Raw genomic sequence first — 20,501 nt, 5'->3', positions numbered from 1 at the left:
ACGACGCTCTCCATCACCCTACCGCCGCTCGGCATCGCCGCTTCGGCCCCTCTCCCGCACTCTTGAACAACATTCGGAAAACTAAGGATTGCAGTTTTTGGAGGGAAAACTGCGTCCCGTCGATCATCAAAAATGCCTCCCGTTTCCCCGGCTAACCTGTTGTCAGTGACTATTGAAGGTGTTCCTGTGCAAGCGCTTGTTGATACCGGTGCCGCTACTTCTGTTATACGTAGTGACTTGTGCTCGCGGCTCCGTAAAGTCAGAACACCTTATGTGGGACCTGTGTTGCGTGGCGCAAATAACGTACTCATCCAACCTGATGGACAGTGTACGGCTCGCGTTTTCATCGACGGCATACGTCACCACATCGAGATGATTGTGCTACGCACGTGCGTTCATGAACTTATCCTGGGTTGGGACTTCCTACATTCTGCTTCCGCTGTCATATCATGTAAAGAACACGTCGTTCACATCACGGATACATCGGATGCATCTATGTCAGCCCCGCCTTCATTGATCTTCAACTTGGCTGTCGCTGAAGACTGTGTTTTGCGCCCTGGACATGAACACGTGGTAGCTGTTGCATCTAGCCAAGTAGCCGATGGTGACGCCCTAGTTGCCCCTGCTCCTCGCTGCACCTCTCGTAGAATTCTCGTCGCCCCCTGTCTCCTCCGGTCGTCTCATGGCTGCGCACTTCTGCCCATTTGCAACACAACTGCAGAATCTATGATGTTGCCCAAGGGGATGACTGTAGCGACGATAGACGCATCTCCACTGACCTCCATTGCAGCACTTTGCCCGTCTTCATCGTCAGCACCCACGTCAGGTGCGAGTTCTTCCCCTTTCCGAGCAGTAATCGGCTCCGATCTAACCTCTGCACAATCCACAGCGTTATTGGCGCTTTTAGCTAAGCATAAGGCCTGCTTCGATAGCTGTGCCACGACACTGAGTCAGACTCCCGTGGCCGTACACCGCATTGAAACGGATGGTTCTGGTGTTATACGCCGTCGGCCTTATCGTGTCTCACAATCGGAAAGAAAAGTCATTGAAGAACAAGTTGATGATATGCTATCACGCAAGATAATACGGCCATCTTCCAGTTCCTGGGCTTCTCCGGTCGTCTTAGTGAAAAAAAAATGCGCCCGTCGGGCTCCTAGCGCCACCTCGCCGGTAATGAAGAAATGCTTATTATTGCCTTCTGTCTCTGAGTCCGTCCAGCGCTAAATGGTGTGTATATAATGCTCGCCGTTAGCTACGTGGAGGATCTGCGTTTCGTGGCGTAGTGGATAGCGCCGCTCGCTGCGGAGCAAGAAGTCCCTGGTTCGATTCCGCGCTTCGGAAGCATTTTTCTTAGTTATTTTTCTTTGGGGCCTTTATATATATATACATACTTATACATATACGGTGCATGACGGCGGCGACGGCGACGGCGACGGCAAAATCCAGCCGAGACTGTCCATATAATTGCTATCGCAATAAAAAGATGGCTCCGTTCGTTTCTGCGTTGATTATCGAGCGCTAAATAAGATCACGCGCAAGGATGTATATCTTATGCCTCGAATAGATGACGCCTTGGACACACTACAAGGAGCGCAGTATTTTTCCAGCCTTGACCTACGATCGGGGTATTGGCAAATCCCTATGAATGAGGCTGACAAAGAGAAAACCGCCTTTGCTACGCCGGATGGGCTCTACAAATTTAACGTAATGCCATTTGGCCTGTGCAACGCTCCGGCAACATTTGAGCGCATGATAGATACTGTTCTTCGTGGCCTAAAATGGAAGACCTGCCTCTGTTATTTAGATGATATTGTTGTGTTTTCATCTACATTTGCCCAACACCTGCAACGATTAGACGAGGTACTTCAGTGCCTTTCAAACGCTGGCCTTCAGATAAATACCAAAAAGTGCATGTTTGCCAGCAAAAGTATAAAAGTCCTCGGTCACGTCGTTTCCAAAGACGGAGTCCGGCCAGATCCCGACAAGATAGCCGCTGTATTGCAGTTTCCTCGGCCTTCCACCCAAAAGACGTTGCGCAGTTTTCTTGGGCTCGCGTCATACTTTCGCCGCTTTATACGCAACTTCGCGACTATAGCGGCTCCCCTAAATAAGCTATTAGTCGCTGGTGCTCCTTTCGCTTGGTCCGACGACTGCGAGATCGCATTTGAAGTCCTTAAAGAACGCCTGACTTCCGGACCAGTGCTTCGCCACTTTGACGAGAGCGCGCCTACTGTCCTCCACACTGACGCAAGTGCGCAAGGTATTGGAGCAGTACTTTTGCAGCGTGATGCCGCCTCTAAAGAGCAGGTTGTGGCATACGCCAGCCGGACTCTGTCGACAGCGGAGAGAAACTACACGATCCCGGAGCAGGAATGCCTGGCTATTGTCTGGTCGATACAAAAATTCCGCCCGTACCTCTACGGTCGGCACTTCACTATCGTCACAGACCATCACGCACTGTGTTGGTTGTCCTCGATGAAGAATATGTCAGGACGTCTAGGGCGCTGGGTCCTGCGCTTGCAAGAGTATGACTTTACCATCACATATAAGTCTGGCAAATGTCATCATGATGCCGACGCGCTGTCCCGATGCCCACTTTCACTCTCTCTTCACAATACGTCCTCCGCATCGCCTCCTCAGAGCTCCGACATCCCGCCTGCCTCACGACACCTGTCGATCACCTCACTGGACCAAATTCAACCTTCTTCGCAAGCCGGTTTCCGTTCACTTCAGCGGGCCGACTCCTACTGTCGAACTTTCCTTGACTACCTTCGCGGCATCACTAAACCACCTAACAGCCGCTTGAGACGCCAGCTTAGACAATTCCGCCTCGACGACGGTGTACTCGAACGCTATATTTATCATCCCACGGGTAACAAGTGGGTGCCGGTCCTTCCCCGCTGCCTTCGTCTTCGCGTTTTAAAAGCATTTCACGATGACATTGCTGCTGGTCATCTAGGTTTTCGCAAGACCTACGACCGCATCAGGACCCGCTGTTTCTGGCCCGGCTTGTCCACGTCGGTAGCCAAATACGTGGGCTCGTGCGCGCCATGTCAGCGCCGTAAGCGGTCCACGTCCCCACCGGCCGGTTTCCTGCAGCCTCTTCCCTGTCCGACAACACCTTTTGAATTTGTCGGAATTGACTTGTATGGTCCCTTGCCGTTGACGTCTAACGGTCACCGTTGGATCGTCACTGCAGTCGATCATTTGACAAGATACGCCGAGACTGCGTCTCTTCGGTCCGGTACTGCTACAGAAGTCGCCGACTTTTTCTTGCAGTCCATCGTCTTGCGCCATGGAGCTCCTCGCGTTCTTCTGAGTGACCGGGGCAGAGCCTTCATTTCGCACGTCCTCGAGGAAGTCCTACGGGCCTGTAGAACGACGCATAAAACCACTTCTACGTACCACCCACAGACGAACGGTCTTACTGAGCGCTTTCACCGAACGCTCTCTGACATGATCTCCATGTACCTACGTCCGGATCACAAAAACTGGGACAATATTTTGCCATTTGTCACCTTCGCATATAATACCGCGACACAAAGATCTACCGGCTACAGCCCTTTCTTCCTTGTGTATGGACGATCTGCATCATCAGTCTTCGACACGGCATTCTTCTTTGGTCCAGCTCCGTCCAGTACTCCTCTACCAGAAGAGTTCGCAGCTCGAGTCGCGCAATGCCGTGAAATTGCTCGGCACAACACGGAAGCCACTCAAGAAGAACGAAAACGTCGCTGCGATAGCAAAAGACGCGACGTGACATTTCATTCCGGAGATAAGGTCTTACTATGGACCCCGACTCGAGCGTCAGGGCTCTGCGAGAAATTTCTTCACCGGTACGTTGGCCCATACACCGTTCTACGACGAACTTCCCCAGTGAACTATCTCGTCACCCCGCTTCAGTCCGTCACTGACGACCGTCGTCGCAGCACAGAAATTGTTCACGTGTCACGCATGAAGCCTTTCATTACTCGTTCAGCTGATCTTTGAGTTGCGGCCAGGGTGGCCGCTTCGAAGAGGGGGGGAAATTAGTGTAAGCACATTTATCGTACTTCATCGTTCTCACTTGTACATAACCATCATCATCGCCATTGGGTTGGTTGGTTGCTGTTCTGAGCCGAGGCAGACATCGCGGAATAAACGCTGCTGCTGGCCCTGCCTGGTGAAGTCTTCCTGCGTCTTTCAATATGAAGAAAGTCAAGTGGACGAAAAGACAACTTGCTGCTGGCTGCGACCGAACCTGCGACCTTCGGATACTATAGCAATACTATAGCAAGCCTATGACCTCCAGCGCACCGGTACACGCAAATATGTTCGAGTACCATCGGGTTACTAGGCAACGGTAGTGACTGTGATGATATTTGATTCTAGATCGCTGCAGAAATAGAGATAGGCATAACACATACGTACAAACGCACCTCGAGCTCATGCTAGACACTTTACCTATAGCCCGAACAGCAAAAGCGCGCGCACTTCCCATTACAAGTAGATATAAAGAATATTGAAAAGCAAACGTTTGGCCTGAGGTTCAGTTCACTCAAGAGGTCGTCATGCTGGGCACGTCTTTGAAGCAGTGTCGAACGGCAGGAGTAGTTGGGTCGGCGTCGTCTGGACGCATAGTTCTCACATGGCTTTGCGCCGCGGGCGACAAACCGGCGCTTTTGCGTGCCCACTTTCCTCCAAATGGGCTGTGCTCGGGAGCACAGAACCACAAGGCTCAGAAACACCACACCTGCGCTCCTGGCCCAGTTACCCAGTGGGAGAAGAGGTTGAGTTGTCCTCCCAGCTGACGGGAGTGCCGCTTCTGTTCAGGCGTGTGGACGTGGGCCGGAGGTTGCTTCTCTCGGCCGGACCCCCAGCGAGGAAGCTTCGCCATCGGACACCGAGCCTCGTGCTCTACCTATGACACGGGCCGGGCACCCACGTTCCACACTTCAAGAGCCGCCGCTGCAGGCTACCCCTCGCACATGAAGCACACACCGCTGGGCCAAAGCTACATATTTCGACTTTATGCGGAACATGACGGCGACAGCAGAACTGAGCCTAGAGTGTCATTGTCGTTGCTATTGCAATGAAAGAAAGAAACTGTGGCAGCTGCATGTCCACTTCGTCCTTACGCCATTGGCGTGAGCAGCACCGCTGTTGTACAATCGAAGAAGGCTCAGGCGCGTGCTCCCCAACGGTCCCCCGGCAACAGACCTGGCAAGCATACGGTGTCTTTATGGGGTGTACGTGGCAGTCGCGTGCGCAGCGAGTCGGGGCCGGGCCCAATTTCACTGCTTCTGATCGCGAGGCTGTAGCGTGTTGCGCTGCTGTCACATTTCGAAAACCATATCACACATTGTCAACGCGTCGTAGCGTGGGCCAATAACTTGATTCCACATCGCGATCGGGTCAACTATGCTTTAGCCTTGATATTTTTATGAAGTTCAACACATCCCCCGTATTTTTGTATTCAGTCAGGATTCATATCAAGAAAACAACAATTCAAAGAGAAATTCGTACACAATTAAGGTGCTCCTGATATGTAAAGCAGCAATAAAGTAGAATATGTTTGTTTACTCTAAGAATTCAGGGCTGATCTCGGCGCCGTCAAGTTTCAACATCTATATAGTACCTTATATCATGGTGATTGTTAACACGGTAGTGAGCAAGTGCTAAAAACGTTTTCACATGAGACTGAAGTTTTCTAAACAAAGGAAATGCGCAATGTTAAATGACGATCATCCTATATGAACACCATGACGCCACAGACGATGACAGTCTTTATCGTAGAAGGTAAACGTATTTACAACTAAGCACTGCGCGCCCCTTATAAAGAGTTCATATGGTATTCGCAGTTTACTTTTATAAAGAGGAGCAGCCAAAACATATGTCATATGAAATACGTAGGGTAGAAACGAGAACAACATATTGTTCATTGTGAAAGAGTTTTGTCAATTAATTTTTGTTATTAGGTCCCTTGTTCTATGTACAGCATGCAGTACATTATCTCCAACTAAGAGTCTAAATAACTAGCTTTCTTTTAACCGCGGGGGTCCACGGTTTTGATCATGATTCTAGCCATGGTAGTCTAGTGGTTATTGTGCTCGACTGGAGATCCGAGGATCGCGGGATCAAATTCCGGTCGTGGCGGCCGCAATTTGATGGAGGCGAAATGCTTGTGGCCCGTGTACAAGGATAATGTGCACATTAAAGCACACCTCCACTACGGCGCCCCTCACGATCATATCGTGGCTCTGGGACGCAATACTCGAACCATCATTAGTAGAAAAATGTTTAGATACAGCAAATTTTGGACTAATTTCCAGATGATTCCTTTATGTATGTTTAAAGCACTATGGTTTGAAGTCCCAGCATGCACACGGTAAACGTGACTGCAAAAAGTAAATTAAAAAAAATGGCAGATCCCACGTACCGTGGAAATCGATGTTATACGAAGCATGCGCGGGATGGTGACTATGGCGTAATTTTTCACATTGAGCGAAACGTTACGGAATGCCGCTATAGAGAAATATGGAAGTGGTATATGCACACTCATATGTTGAAGAGTTGCATATCTATTATATAACTAGTTGTTTACAGTTGCGTAGCAATGGCAACAGCGACATGGGGGTTACCAACACGAGACGCGGTAAGCTGATAAGTAGTGCTTATATTCCTGAATACAGAATAGCGCGAATCCGAACAGGACAAAGAAGGAACACAGATGCAGAGGACAGGCGTAACTCACAACTAAGATTCATTCAGGAAAGTTTGCCTAGATATATACACAGACGAGTGGTACGCGCAGGCGCACTGCACGCACGTTACAGTCACAGTTACAGTTGTAACGATTATACCGGTCCGTTATGACGGAGAACGCACGCACGTTTCACGAACCCGTTTGTATGTGTAGAATGGGTTCTTGACAGTTGTTGAACAAGGTCACCATCACTAATTAAGTAATATCTAACAGAATCAATACGACATTAGAGTTCAATCAACCAAAGGACCAAGCAGGACTTCGTACAGGCTTCTCAACAGTAAGCCATATTCATACTATCGATCAGGTGATAGAAAAATGCGCGGAATAAAACCAACCCCTGTACATAGCGTTCATATATTACGAGAAGGCATTTGATTCGGTGGAGACATCAGCACTCATGCAGGCACTGCGGAATCAGGGCATCGACGTGATCGCGGTTATGAGGAGGCTGAAGTGCGAGGTATATTGCAGCTGGTGGAAATCGGGGATGCCTCTTACGAAGAAATGATCTATGATGCCTCCTGTCGTGGACGTGGCAGGGAGGTCTTTTGAGGCCCTCTCGATATCCAATCAGTCTTTCACGCAGTATGAGGACCAAGCGTTTCTGGGTCTTTATAAATCAATGTTGAAGTCACCGGTTATGATGAGAGGCTTGGTTCTATCAGATTTATTGTAGGAAGCATTGACGCCGGTTTTTGCGTAATCCACGTGGTCCACGTTGCGGACCACGTGGACGAGTGTGTGGTAGTTGAGCGTCTTCCTGGGTTGTGCTATCTTCAGTTTCCTCACTTTTCTTGCGTCCGCCGTGGTGGTGTAGCGGTTAAGGTGCTCGGCTGCCGACGCGAAGGTCGCGGGTTCGATCCCGGCCGTCGCGGTCGCCTTTCGATAGAGGCAGAATGCTAGATGCCCGTGTTCTGGGTGATCAAAATTTCCGGAGACTTTCGCTACGGCGTCTCTCATATTATATCGTTGATTGCGGACATAAAACCCCAAGAATTATTAATATTACCACTTTCCTTGCGTGTTAATGTGTGTGTGCGCGGTTACTGGGTTGGCTGAGTATCTGTATCACCTGTGGCACATACCCGCATAACATTAACTCTGGTTTACGGGTATGTGCCACAGGTGACTGAGAGAATGGGTTTAACGACGTACGCGACAAGTATTTTGCGTTATTCATGTCATGACCAGTGAATCGTGTTCGCCATACACTGATCCCCTGCTAGGCCAATTTTGGTATATTACAAGTTATGGAGACGACCAGGAGAGCGCCCAGATGTAGGCGGCTAGATAGATAGATAGATAGATAGATAGATAGGTACGTAGATAGAAACGGCCAAAGTGCCTGAGGCTCGCTAAGAAATGCTTCTCCTTTAATGTACAAAAATAAAAGTAAAAAAATATTGTTCACCTTGACAATACGACACCAAAATCCACAGGGTCTCGGCACATTTGCTTAAAACGCCTCGAAAGTGAAAGCCATCTTCTTCGTTTCTATTCAGTCGACATATTGATCCTTCCTCTCCCCTTCCGAAAGCGTTCTGCACCGAAAGTGGCTTTGCACACCCTCCAGGTTCTTAGCCATTATAAACTTTGTGCACTTCACCCTGTTTTTCCACTTCCTCCGTGATCGGCCCACCTTTGTCCTAATGACGACGTTGCGTGACGCCTTTATCATGTGGCCTCATGATGGCATCACAATTTTTAGCCACCCGTGACGTCATAATGGCGCCATACGGTGACGTCATCACATGATGATTTTTTGCATAACTCGCACTGACGCCACCGGCGGTAAATATTCGTGTTTGATGAGGAATCTAAGACTTTCGCCTTAAGAAATATATTTGAAAGCTAGTCTACCAGAGACAGGCATAACAAGGCGAGTGTGCCAGTACACAGTGTGTTGTGATCAGACTACGACTTTCGTTGGTTTGGCACCGTATATTTTAACTAACGTTTCGTCTGGTGGACCAGACTTTCTCTAAGTAACAATGTACATCGTGGTGGGTTTCCTTCTAAACACGCTTAACTTAGATAGTTTCAAGGAACTTATCGATAGCAAGTACGACAACATAAGATGGCGGTCACACGCAGTCGACATAGATTCATGCGCGCAAATTTGGGACCCGTGGCAGTGAAGTCAGATTACACAGAGTATGATAGATTTCACGCGCAGTTGATATGGCATTACACACTAGTGATATGACAGAATTATTGGATTGCACGTCACATTGCGGAAAAAGGGGTAGACATGAAATCTGCGCTTTATCTAATTTTTTCGCAGGAACGTAATCACATGCTAGCATTAAACTGCAAACAGTCTGAGATCGCCAACAGAAAATCTAAGCAGCACTAAGATCAATTTTCGCTTTTTAACTTCTGAAGTGCGCTTCAAACACATCAAGGTTAATACAAGAACAAACTAAAAAACTAAAAAAAAACAGCACAGACACCGTACATGAAACATACAACTCAGTAAGTCAATACGTCTATAAGAAAGGGGACGTCAAGGACCTGAAAAATTACAGGCCCATCAACCTACTGTCCGTTGTCTACAAGCTATTCACAAAAGTAATTGCTAACAGAATGAATACGACATTAGAGTTCAATCAACCAAAGGACCAGGCAGGATTTCGTACAGGCTTCTCAACAACAGACCATATTCATACTATCAATCAGGTGACAGAGAAATGCACGGAATACAACCAACCCCTATACATAGCCTTCATAGATTACGAGAAGGCATTTGATTCGGTGGAGACATCAGCAGTCATGCAGGCACTGCGGAAGTCGGGGCTTCGACGAAGCCTATATAAACATAATGGAAGAAATCTACAGCGCATCCACAGCCACTATAGTCCTCCATAAAGAAAGCGACAGAATCCCTAATAAAGAAGGGCGTGCGGCAGGGAGACACGATCTCTCCAATGCTATTCACCGCGTGTTTACAGGAGGTTTTCAGGGCCCTAGATTGGGAAGAATTAGGGATAAGAGTAAATGGAGAGTATCTCAGTAACCTGCGATCAGCTGATGACATTGCATTGATGAGTAACGCGGGAGACGAATTACAGTTCATGATTACTGAAGCGAATACGGAAAGTAGAAGAGTAGGTCTGAAAATTAATATGCATAAAACTAAAGTAATGTGGAACAATCTTGGCAGAGACCAGCGCTTTGCGATAGGTGGCAAGACACTGGAAGTTGTAAAGGAGTACGTCTACTTAGGACAGGTAGTAACCGCGGAGCTGAAGCATGAGAGTGAAATAACTAGAAGAATAAGGATGGGTTGGGGCTCATTCGGCAAGCATTATCAAATCATGAATGGTAGTCTACCACTATCTCTCAAGAGGAAGGTATATAACAGCTGCATCTTACCGGTACTTACCTACGGATCAGAGAGGGTTCAACTTAAATTGAGGACGACGCAGCGAGCGATGGAAAGGAAAATGATAGGTGTAACCTTAAGAGACAGGAGGAGAGCAGAGTGGGTCAGGGAACAAACTGGGGTTAAGTATATCATAGTTGAAATGAAGAAGATGAAATGGATATGGGCCGGGCACGTAGCACGTCGGCAGGATAACCGGTGGTCATTAAGGGTAACTGACTGGATTCCAAGAGATGGCAAACGCGTGAGGGGGAGAGAGAAAATTAGGTGGGTAGATGACATTAAGAAGTTTGTAGGTATAACGTGACAGCAGAAAGCACAGGACTGGGTTGATTGGCGGAACATGGGAGAGGCCTTTGCCCTGCAGTGGGCGTAGATAGGCTGATGACGATGATGAAGTCAATACGTAGTCTGGTACGAAAGCTGAAAAATAGTGGGTGATTACCAATGCAACCGTAGAGGAAACACGAACGATATTAGAAACAGAGGTGCCTATCCCGTTGAAGACCAGGTTATAATTAATAAGTGGGAACGCTTGTAGGTGTGCCTGAGCTTTCGTTGATACCGGATGAGACGGTGTTAAACTCATAGATTAGGTAAGACTTCGCGGTCTTCACGATCATGATGAGAACGAAAGCCTGACACAACTATAGTGGCCCGGATATTTTCAAAAGAATGTCCAGGTAAACGAATGTATTTTGTTAATGGTAGGCTAGGAAGCTTATTGGAATGCGATCTATGGTTGTTAAATCGTAATCTAAATGAGGTTTCCGTTTGGCGAATGTACTGTTTTTTGCAGACGGTAGACTCAAGCATGTATACAACGTTAGAACTAGCGCAATTAAATGAACCTCGAATGTTAAGCGAGAAGTCTGAAAACGTGCTAATGGCTTTCTGTGTCGTTTGCATATGTACGCGCACCTTGCAACGTGCTTTTTTGCAGGCAGTACAGCCAGATATTTCGGGCCTATTTAATTTTGATGACGTTAATAAATCACAGAGATTTTTAGACCGTCGGTACAAAACGCGAGGTGGTTCAGCAAAAATATTCTTGAGATGTTCGCCTGGGGCAAGGATAATATAGTGGCGTTTTAATATAGAGTGTGCGTTTGGTGCTGATGCTGAGTGTATTAGAACAAGATTGGTGCTATTCTGTTTTTCGGGCAAACGGTTCCCCCCAAAATTTCCCGTCTATTTAATTGATCTGCTCGACCTATTGCGTCATCAATTGAAGCCGATGGATATTGCCGTGCAGTGAGACAAGTTTTAATTTGTTCGCAATTAGGTATGAAATCCTCGCGGTTGGAGCACAATCGTTTAAAGCGATGGGTCTGACTATAGGGCATGGTGGTCTTGCAATATTGTACATGGCTAACTTACTAATAAAAACCCGCTTCTGCATTTCCAGAGCAGTCATGTACATATATCTTGCGTATAGCGCGAAAGAAACCGATAACCGCTGCACACAAAATCCAAAGAATAAGAGGTCCATTTGTGTATTTCGGGCGACTTGCCCTTTTTGCTGACCATATTAGGCATCGACGTGCCTTTTTTAAACAAAAATTGTCACGTTTGCTTCCGGTCCGACGTGACAGGGATGAAGAATGTCCCGCTCTCCCGGTCCGCCCAGTTTTGGTTTCGACTAGATTGGGGGCCTTGAATTTCGGTTATTATGATCGCAAATGACGTGCGTTTTTCGCGTTTTTCTAGAAAATAGGCATGTCATAAATGATCACGTTCTACAAGTCTTCCGTATAAACAACGGCACTAAATACAATAATAGAAATTAAATACCAAATTATTACTAGTTACTCATTTGAATGTAAATTTAGGGGTGGCAATGTTTTTCCGTCTCGTCGTAGAGTTTGTTTGCGAAGACGACAAGCTGCTTGCTGTCATAGCATTTTTCTATAAAATCTGTCGCGTTTTTAAAGCGAAAGCTTTACTGGCCATTCAAACAAGCTTCGCTGTGTGTCTGTGCGCAAAGTTGAAGTGCAGAACGGATACTTCGTGACAGGACGCGCGATGTTTAGTTGTGGCGTTGCGGTTGTGCAGGAGCCTACAGCGAAGTCGTTGGTCAGCTCGTCTGTCCGCCTATCCGAATGCCTTTCCTCAGTGCCCGAGGTGAAAAGGGAAGGAGCAGGAGCATCTGCTGAATAGAGTTTCCTGCAATTACCTAGAGGGAACTCTGGCGCTGCGATAGTTCAGCCAAGATGGGAAGGATGAGTAGTACACAGATTTGCTTAACCTTCACGCTGAAGGTTTCGAACGCATTTGTGGCTTTGTTTACTACTATGTTTTGGCATTCGTTTCGGATAAAATAATGGTCTGTAAGCAACTTCGTGACCAGACATGAAGTGGTGAGTTAAAAGAGGTTAATGTGGTCAAGTGGAACAACGGACTTTTGCTGAGTTTCATCTTGCGACAAAGCGGATGCAGGCGGCGTGGAGTCAAATGAAGCTGAAAGAACGAAGTTTAGAGAAATTCGTGTGCAATCCATCAATCCTATGCTGACTGAAGCGCCATGCGTTGCAACTCCCATATACAATACCGCCAGAGTTTTCTCTAGCGTATCTATATGAAACTCCATGTCTGCAGCTGGTGATTTGGTGATTTAGGGGCCTGGCATTTCTCGCGTCGACTCCGCCTACGGCTTCGGAAACAGACAAAACGACGGTAGTGAATGCAAGCAGTATGGAATGTTTGACTAGCCATATCAGTCGGTTGGCAACCTGTGCTTCGGCTACGCCGAAGAACAAGCATAACCAAGTAAAAAACTTTCGCTTGCATAACCGGGCCTAGCCAAGCTATGCCGCAACCATTTTTTTATTCGAACGTACCGGCCGGGGTCCGGCCTTCGTCAAGGCATACAAGACATGGGTAGAATTGTGCTTCTGATATATAGGGGCCCCGCCACGGTGGTCTAGTGGTTACGGCACTCGACTGCTGACCCGAAGGTCGCCGGATCGGATCCCAGCCGTGGCGGCTGCATTTTCGATGGAGGCAAAATGTTTGAGGCGCGTGTACTTAAATTTAGGTGCACGTTAGAGAACCCCAGGTGGTCGAAATTTCCGGAGCCCTCCACTACGGCGTCTCTCATGTTCATATCATGGTTTTGGGACGTTAAACCCCAGGTATTAGGGGCGTATCTCCTCTTAGTCTAACCTTGTCACGTCTCCGTTGTCCGGCGTATCTCCCGGCAGCCGGCAGTAAACGGCAGTATGTGTCCGGTGGTGGTGGTGGTGGTGTGCGGCGTGACCACCCTTACTGCGCATGCGCATACCCTCTCCACACACCTCCTCTCCACTCCCCCTCACCATTCCTCACGTACTCTACCCATCTCCCCTTTCCCTCTCCACTCACTCTCTCCCCTACCACTTCCCCTCTCCCATACCCTTCTCCCCTTCCCCTCTCCTATAACCAGTCTTCAAAACGGAGGGGGCGTGCGCACATGAAGGCTCCCTAAAGACAATGCGCTGCGACAGTACGTTATATGTATCGCCCTCTCCTCTCCTACGCTTCCCCCTCTTTCTCCTCTCCTATGGTCCACCCCCCTCTATCTTGCCTCGCGGCGCAGCGGCGCCGACGCAGGCAGCGTCGCGAGGCAGCGTCGCGGCAGCGTCTTGACTGAAAAAACCGACCGCTCGCGCTGCACAACCGTTCACTGACAACCCCATATATATAGCCACTGGATTTTGACCTCCAAAGTAGGGCGTGTGTGCGATTTCTCCTGTGCGTGATTAAACAATGAAAATTCACAGCGTACATGTAAAATTAAAGTGGGCTGCAGGTCGTCATACTTCTCATCGAACCTTTAGCATAAACGCACCCGATCTCACGTCGGTGATGATGTACTGGGCAGAATTCACGGAAGATTCACGGTTTACCAATGAACCTCCGCAGCTTCGCCCACTCATCATCATTCACTCCGTGGATATGCTGTGATTGTTTTATTATTACGATATACACGGGTATGACAAAGGGTCCTCAGCGCATGCGTAGCTATATCAGCACAGGTATCGGATATGAAAGGTACGTCACTACAAGAAACATATAGGTATTCATGCGATGTGATTGTAGCATGACGGTGCTACAAGTCTTGCGCAGAAGCCATGCTTTGGAAAAACTAGGAGTATGCAGAAGAAGATAATAGCTTTCCAAGAATAGGCGCGGGTACTAAATAAAATCTGTCCTTTTTTTCCCAAAAGAGCGAAATGCTCTTCTGAGCTATTGGGACCATGGAGCTACATATCACAGTTCCGAAAGGCAACGAAAGCGCTGTTGCGTTTTCTCAGGGATACCGAACTGATTCATAATGGTGTAATAGTAGCGCAAAAAAAGACGAGGACAAGAAAGTGAACACCACAAGCGCTTACTCACAACTGAAAGCTTTAATGCTTGAACAGAAAATATATCTAAACTTGACGATCGACTAATTCCCGCGCATGCGCATCATGGGCAAGGCAAAAGGCAAAAACCAGAACAAAAAAAAAATCACAGCATATCCACGGAGTGAATGATGATGAGTGGGCGAAGCTGCGGAGGTTCATTGGTAAACCGTGAATCTTCCGTGAATTCTGCCCAGTACATCATCACCGACGTGAGATCGGGCGCGTTTATACTAAAGGTTCGATGAGTTATGACGACTTGCAGCTCACTTTAATTTTACATGTACGCTGTGAATTTTCATTGTTTAGAAAACCATTGCTTTAGAAAACACCTTGCGTCTTTCGTTAAGCAGCTGGCGTCTTTTTCGTTTTGCTTTAGAAACATCTGGCGTTCCTTCGTTTTGTTTTTACAAAACATCTGGCGTCTTTCGTTGGTTTATTTCATCAATCAACGGCGTTTTGAACAAAATTTTTATTGTTTAATCACGCACAGGAGAAATCTCACCAGGCACTACCTTGGAGGTAAACAATGGCTGCTAATGGGAATGAGAGACAGAAGAAGTCGGCTTTTAGCTAACACTTACACTTCTACAGAGACAGAAGAATTCGGCTTTTAGTTAACGCGCACGCTGCGAATTTTTTATTGTTCAACAACGCACAGGAGAAATCTCCCACCGGCACCACCTTGGAGGTCAAAGGGTAAGACTTGTGACTCACTACTACGAGCACGACGAGGGACGAACGGGTGCCGCCTTAAGGAGCTTCGCCCCTAAAAACACATCACCTTCAACCCTCCGCCCCCCAACAGGCTACCCCCTTTCCTTGAGTAGAATTACTTCCCTCTCCGATATGGCTAAAGAAGGATGGCTAACGCACGTAGACGCCCTCGTGCTAATATGAAAGAAAGGCTTCTGCGAGTTCTCGTGTCGTGCGATCGCGGTGTTTGAACAAGACTCCGTTGCGGGGAATTGCGCTTCGCACCGGCACTCAGCGCAGTGCATGGCCAAGTGCGTTAAGGGTCTCCCCTGCAAGGAAGACTGGTGCTCCCTTAGACGTATGTTCAAACATCGGCCTGTCTGGCCGACGTAGACACGACCACACGACAGAGGGATGCAATAGACGACGTTGGCCCTGCACGACACAAACCTAACTTTGTGGTTCATAGAGCAACCGTGCGTCCCGACGTTGTCAAGCCTGTTGCCGACCATTGAACATAGTCTGCCTAGCTTGTTTCTAGCAGAGAAAACCACCTTCAGCCCAAATCGCTGGGCTGTCTTCTTAAGCCGATGTGAGAGCGCGTGTACGTATGGCATAACAGCCATTTTATCATTTTGATCTGTGTTCTGGCCGCGTGCATCGATACCTTTTATCTGTTTGATGAGGCGCTGGCAGGTGATTTGTATTACGGATATAGGAAAGGCTGCGTTCTTTAGACGATCCACCTGCTCCTGAGAGCTGCGAAGAGCGAAATGCTCTAAAGAACGCAGCCTTTCCTATATCGGTAATACAAATCACCTGCCAGCGCCTCATCAAACAGATAAAAGGTATCGATGCACGCGGCCAGAACACAGATCAAAATGATAAAATGGCTGTTATGCCATACGTACACGCGCTCTCACATCGGCTTAAGAAGACAGCCCAGCGATTTGGGCTGAAGGTGGTTTTCTCTGCTAGAAACAAGCTAGGCAGACTATGTTCAATGGTCGGCAACAGGCTTGACAACGTCGGGACGCACGGTTGCTCTATGAACCACAAAGTTAGGTTTGTGTCGTGCAGGGCCAACGTCGTCTATTGCATCCCTCTGTCGTGTGGTCGTGTCTACGTCGGCCAGACAGGCCGATGTTTGAACATACGTCTAAGGGAGCAGCAGTCTTCCTTGCAGGGGAGACCCTTAACGCACTTGGCCATGCACTGCGCTGAGTGCCGGTGCGAAGCGCAATTCCCCGCAACGGAGGTCTTGTTCAAACTCCGCGATCGCACGACACGAGAACTCGCAGAAGCCTTTCTTTCATATTAGCACGAGGGCGTCTACGTGCGTTAGCCATCCTTCTTTAGCCATATCGGAGAGGGAAGTAATTCCACTCAAGGAAAGGGGGTAGCCTGTTGGGGGGCGGAGGGTTGAAGGTGATGTGTTTTTTGTTCTGGTTTTTGCCTTTTGCCTTGCCCATGATGCGCATGCGCGGGAATTAGTCGATCGTCAAGTTTAGATATATTTTCTGTTCAAGCATTAAAGCTTTCAGTTGTGAGTAAGCGCTTGTGGTGTTCACTTTCTTGTCCTCGTCTTTTTTTGCGCTACTATTACACCATTATGAATCAGTACCAACTAGCTCGCCTTTCCGTTTTGCTATACCGAACTGATTCGTAGTCTGTGATGTCAAACGCGGAACTCTTACGTCGGCTGAAATAGTGACTTTTCTTTCCACCTCTCTAACTTTTCTTCCCCCTCCCCTCTTCCCCAGTGCAAGGTAGCTAACCGGGATGCTGCCCTAGTTAAGCTCCCCGTCTTTCTTTTATTCTTATTGTCTCTCTCTCTCTCTGAGCTCGTTTTATCCCGTGCCATTTTGGATCACTCCTTCTTCTTAAACGAATATATGGTGCCAAATATCTTCATATCAAGTGTATTTTATTTCAAGTATACCATCTTGGAGCAAAATAAAAACGTGATACTGTAGCTTGAAACCCGAAAAACAACACTAAGAGACAGGAAGGAGCAGGGCAGTAGGCTTCTTATTTTTTCAATTTGAGTTATGCCCTACAATATGACGCCCTTCAGTACCTACCAAACTGTTGAGCGAAACCATCATAGCAAAGCAACTAGATCACAAACGAAACAGTTTTCATGCTGCCATGTTGGTCGTTTTGGCCAGTAGTATTGACGCAGCGCTAGTTTAAGGGGTCTGACTCAGTTGGATTCAAACAGGCGCAGAATTGGGCTCATTCTCGACGTTACAATCAAGAGTTGCTCGATATTGTTTACATATGGTTTCAAAATGAAAGACACACAGGCGTGCGTTAGGCTCCCTTTTTCGATTTCGAGTTTCGATTTCAGGATTAGGCTATGTGAGAAAAAAGCTAGCGAAACGTTTGCCAGCGCACCACGAGCGTGGCATGTAAATCATGCTGTACATGACATGCGTGTCATGATTTTCATGGTATGACTTGAGATTTAGGTTCGTCATACAGTCATGTTACGCCATACCAATTTTGGTGTACATTCGATAAACCAAGCGACCAGGAGAGCACGAAGTCGTAGGCGGCTAGATAGATAGATAGATAGATAGATAGATAGATAGATAGATAGATAGATAGATAGATAGATAGATAGATAGATAGATAGATAGATAGACAGATAGATAGATAGATAGATAGATAGATAGATAGATAGATAGATAGATAGATAGATAGATAGATAGATAGATAGATAGATAGATAGATAGATAGATAGATAGATAGATACGCTCAAAGTCGCAGAAGTTCGCTAAGAAATGCTTCGCATTTAAAATATCCTCTGCAGTGCCCGCGATCACATTAGGGGCCATTTCTTCGAGCAAGCAAAGCTCATTTTAAAGCAACTATTTTTTACTTTAAACTTGAATTTCTCGCGTGGAGAGCATTATTTAAGCCAACGAGATGGCGCTCCATGTCGTGCATCTGTGACGCACGATGGGTCTGAATGTAGCGTTTTCCAGCAAGCGTCAACTTCTTCGTCCTCGCGTTGAGCAATTAGATTTTTCTTGAGATACTCGTGTTCATTTTTTTTACCCAGTGTACGTGCCACGACTACCGAAGGGTTTCTTATTAGGTTTTAATAAAATTTTGTGCATAATTTGTGTTGTAAATTGAGGTTAACGGCTATTGAAATTACATGCCTCCAAATGGAGCCTGTGGGTCTTAAGGCCACAATATCACTGACAGGGAAGTACCTGACTAAAAAAGAAATGCAAGAACTCCTGCAGGAGAGCGAGGCCGACGTTTCAAATTGCGATAATCGCGAGTCCATCGGGAATGATGCCTAGAATGGCAGCCGAATAGAGAGTGAGAGTAAGGGCAGCATCGGCGAATAAGATGCCCCAAATTGCACGACGCCCGGAACAAGGTGTCCAATGACGTGGAGGAGGAGGGTGCTTGTATTTTTTAATAATTTTCTGTAATAAAATATGCGTTGCTGAGCGTAAAGACTAGTAAGTGTTGGCATGGTTGACTGCATTGAGCCAGAAGGTTCTAGTGACAGGTGTTCGAACGACGGAAAGAAGGTAAATGCAAGTCTAATAGGCATGGTTGCTGAGTGGAAAAATGTATGGCCGGGGATGATTTATTCGGCGGCTGTGTGTCCTGCTACCACACTTTATTGCTCACAAGAAAGTGGACTGTCCGCATGTTTGCACAGTTCTTGGATGTGGCATGTTGTAATGGATGGATGAAGTATATGAGCATGCTGTGGCCTCGAAAAATCAGACTTCACCTGAACTCAAACTTCGAAACAAACACTGCATGATCTTTGATTCAAGCGCCAGCCGCTGTGCCCAAGAGACAACTTAAAGGAGGATGAAGCCAGAAGAAAGCGAAACAGAAGAAATGCCGGTTGGCCGACACAGGCGCAAGATCACTCTGTTGTTATCCCCCAAGAACGCGAGATATGGCATGCCAGGACACTTTTCTGAACACGCAAGGCTTGGATGAAATTGTAAAAGCAGAAAAACAAAGTGTGGATATGAATCTTAAGTGAATTACTCAAAACGTGGTGTTTCCTTTTGCCTCCACATCGAAAACTGCTTTGTGGTCTTCCACACCTTTCAAGACCCAGAGGCCCCGTTGAGGACAGCCATATTTCGTCGGTGTTTTCTTATGGTTCATTGAAATATTTATTTTTAGTTTTCTTGTATGCTCAAGCAAAATAAAAATTATTGAACTAAATTGACCTGAACTTATAGAGCAGCGACCCGGCGTTCGCTCACTCCCGGGACCTCGAACTCTGCCACGTGACTTCCTCTTATCACTCTCGAAAGGACAAAAAGCAAGAAAAGGCATAAGGGTATGACAAGGCATCGATACGGCGTACCAGCTCAGGAAAGCGCAAGATCCGTGATTCGTCAGCATTTATCCCTCTATAAGCTTTTTCTTTCAATCCAGAAAATGCAAATTGAAATATATTTCTATCATCAATAACAGCACATCTGCTATATGAATATTAAGAGGATGTTACGCTCACGCTTTGCTTGTGTGTACAGTGTCCAGGTTGCTATCAGCACAAGGCAGCACTTCACAAAGATCATTATAGATCCTTGATGTTGAAGACAGCAAATCCCTGAAATAGCAAAGCCGAGAACCCTCTTTTACAATAAGTCGCAAGTGCGCTAGTTTTGTTAATCATAAAGTTTTTATGGTATATACACAGTATTTATCGGTAACCAATGAAGGTAACGTTTTACATGAGGTTGGAAGTCAATATTACCAATCCGCACTTTCTTAGTACCCACTCTTTCACAGGTCCACTGAGCCGGCATGGGCATTGGAAACAAGCTTATGAAAATAACACGTTGTTCATAGTGCTTGCAAATTATGTAACAGCTATGTGGAGCGAACAGTGAACACGAATGAAATTCAAAGCGAAAGGCCACTTGACTTTCCCATTGGGAAGGGAGTAGGAACGCGAGTCAGTCATGCGCAGAAATACCGCGATGGAAGAAGCATTGCTTGAAATGCGAACGCGGCTGTGGTAACAGACTACGGTTTATCAAATGTGGAACGCGCGTCGCAGCCACGGTAAATGTATCAAATGAAAAAATATGAAGAGCCGACAAAAAGGTAGGCATGATATTTTAGGCTATGTCCGCGGGATAAAAAAAGGATGGTAAACAGGAAGGCGTTGTCACTGGAACTTTGCGTGGCCCATTGCTGCTGTGCGTGGCGCCGATTATAGGAGAAACGCCCTTCACAGAGCTAAGTGAGGTATTAAGGGAGAGTTTGTTTGTTGACAGTC

General features: G+C 47.0%; 1 protein-coding gene across 6 annotated transcripts in view; it reads right to left on the bottom strand.

The window, feature by feature from the left end:
• Positions 1-19,826, bottom strand: part of LOC119390395 (uncharacterized) — a 255,236-nt gene extending 235,410 nt beyond the window's left edge. For all 6 annotated transcript variants that reach the window (XM_049414826.1, XM_049414829.1, XM_049414825.1 and 3 more), the window contains exon 1: positions 19,731-19,826. In XM_049414826.1, the coding sequence (XP_049270783.1) occupies positions 19,731-19,794 (64 nt within the window). In that variant the 5' untranslated portion in view covers positions 19,795-19,826. The remainder of the gene's footprint in view (positions 1-19,730) is intronic.
• Positions 19,827-20,501: the final 675 nt, after the last annotated feature.

The sequence above is a fragment of the Rhipicephalus sanguineus genome, chromosome 4, assembly GCF_013339695.2.
Source record: "Rhipicephalus sanguineus isolate Rsan-2018 chromosome 4, BIME_Rsan_1.4, whole genome shotgun sequence".
Lineage (NCBI taxonomy): Eukaryota > Metazoa > Arthropoda > Arachnida > Ixodida > Ixodidae > Rhipicephalus > Rhipicephalus sanguineus.
Note: the sequence above shows the minus strand (reverse complement) of the source record. Positions and strands in the feature narration are given on the sequence as shown.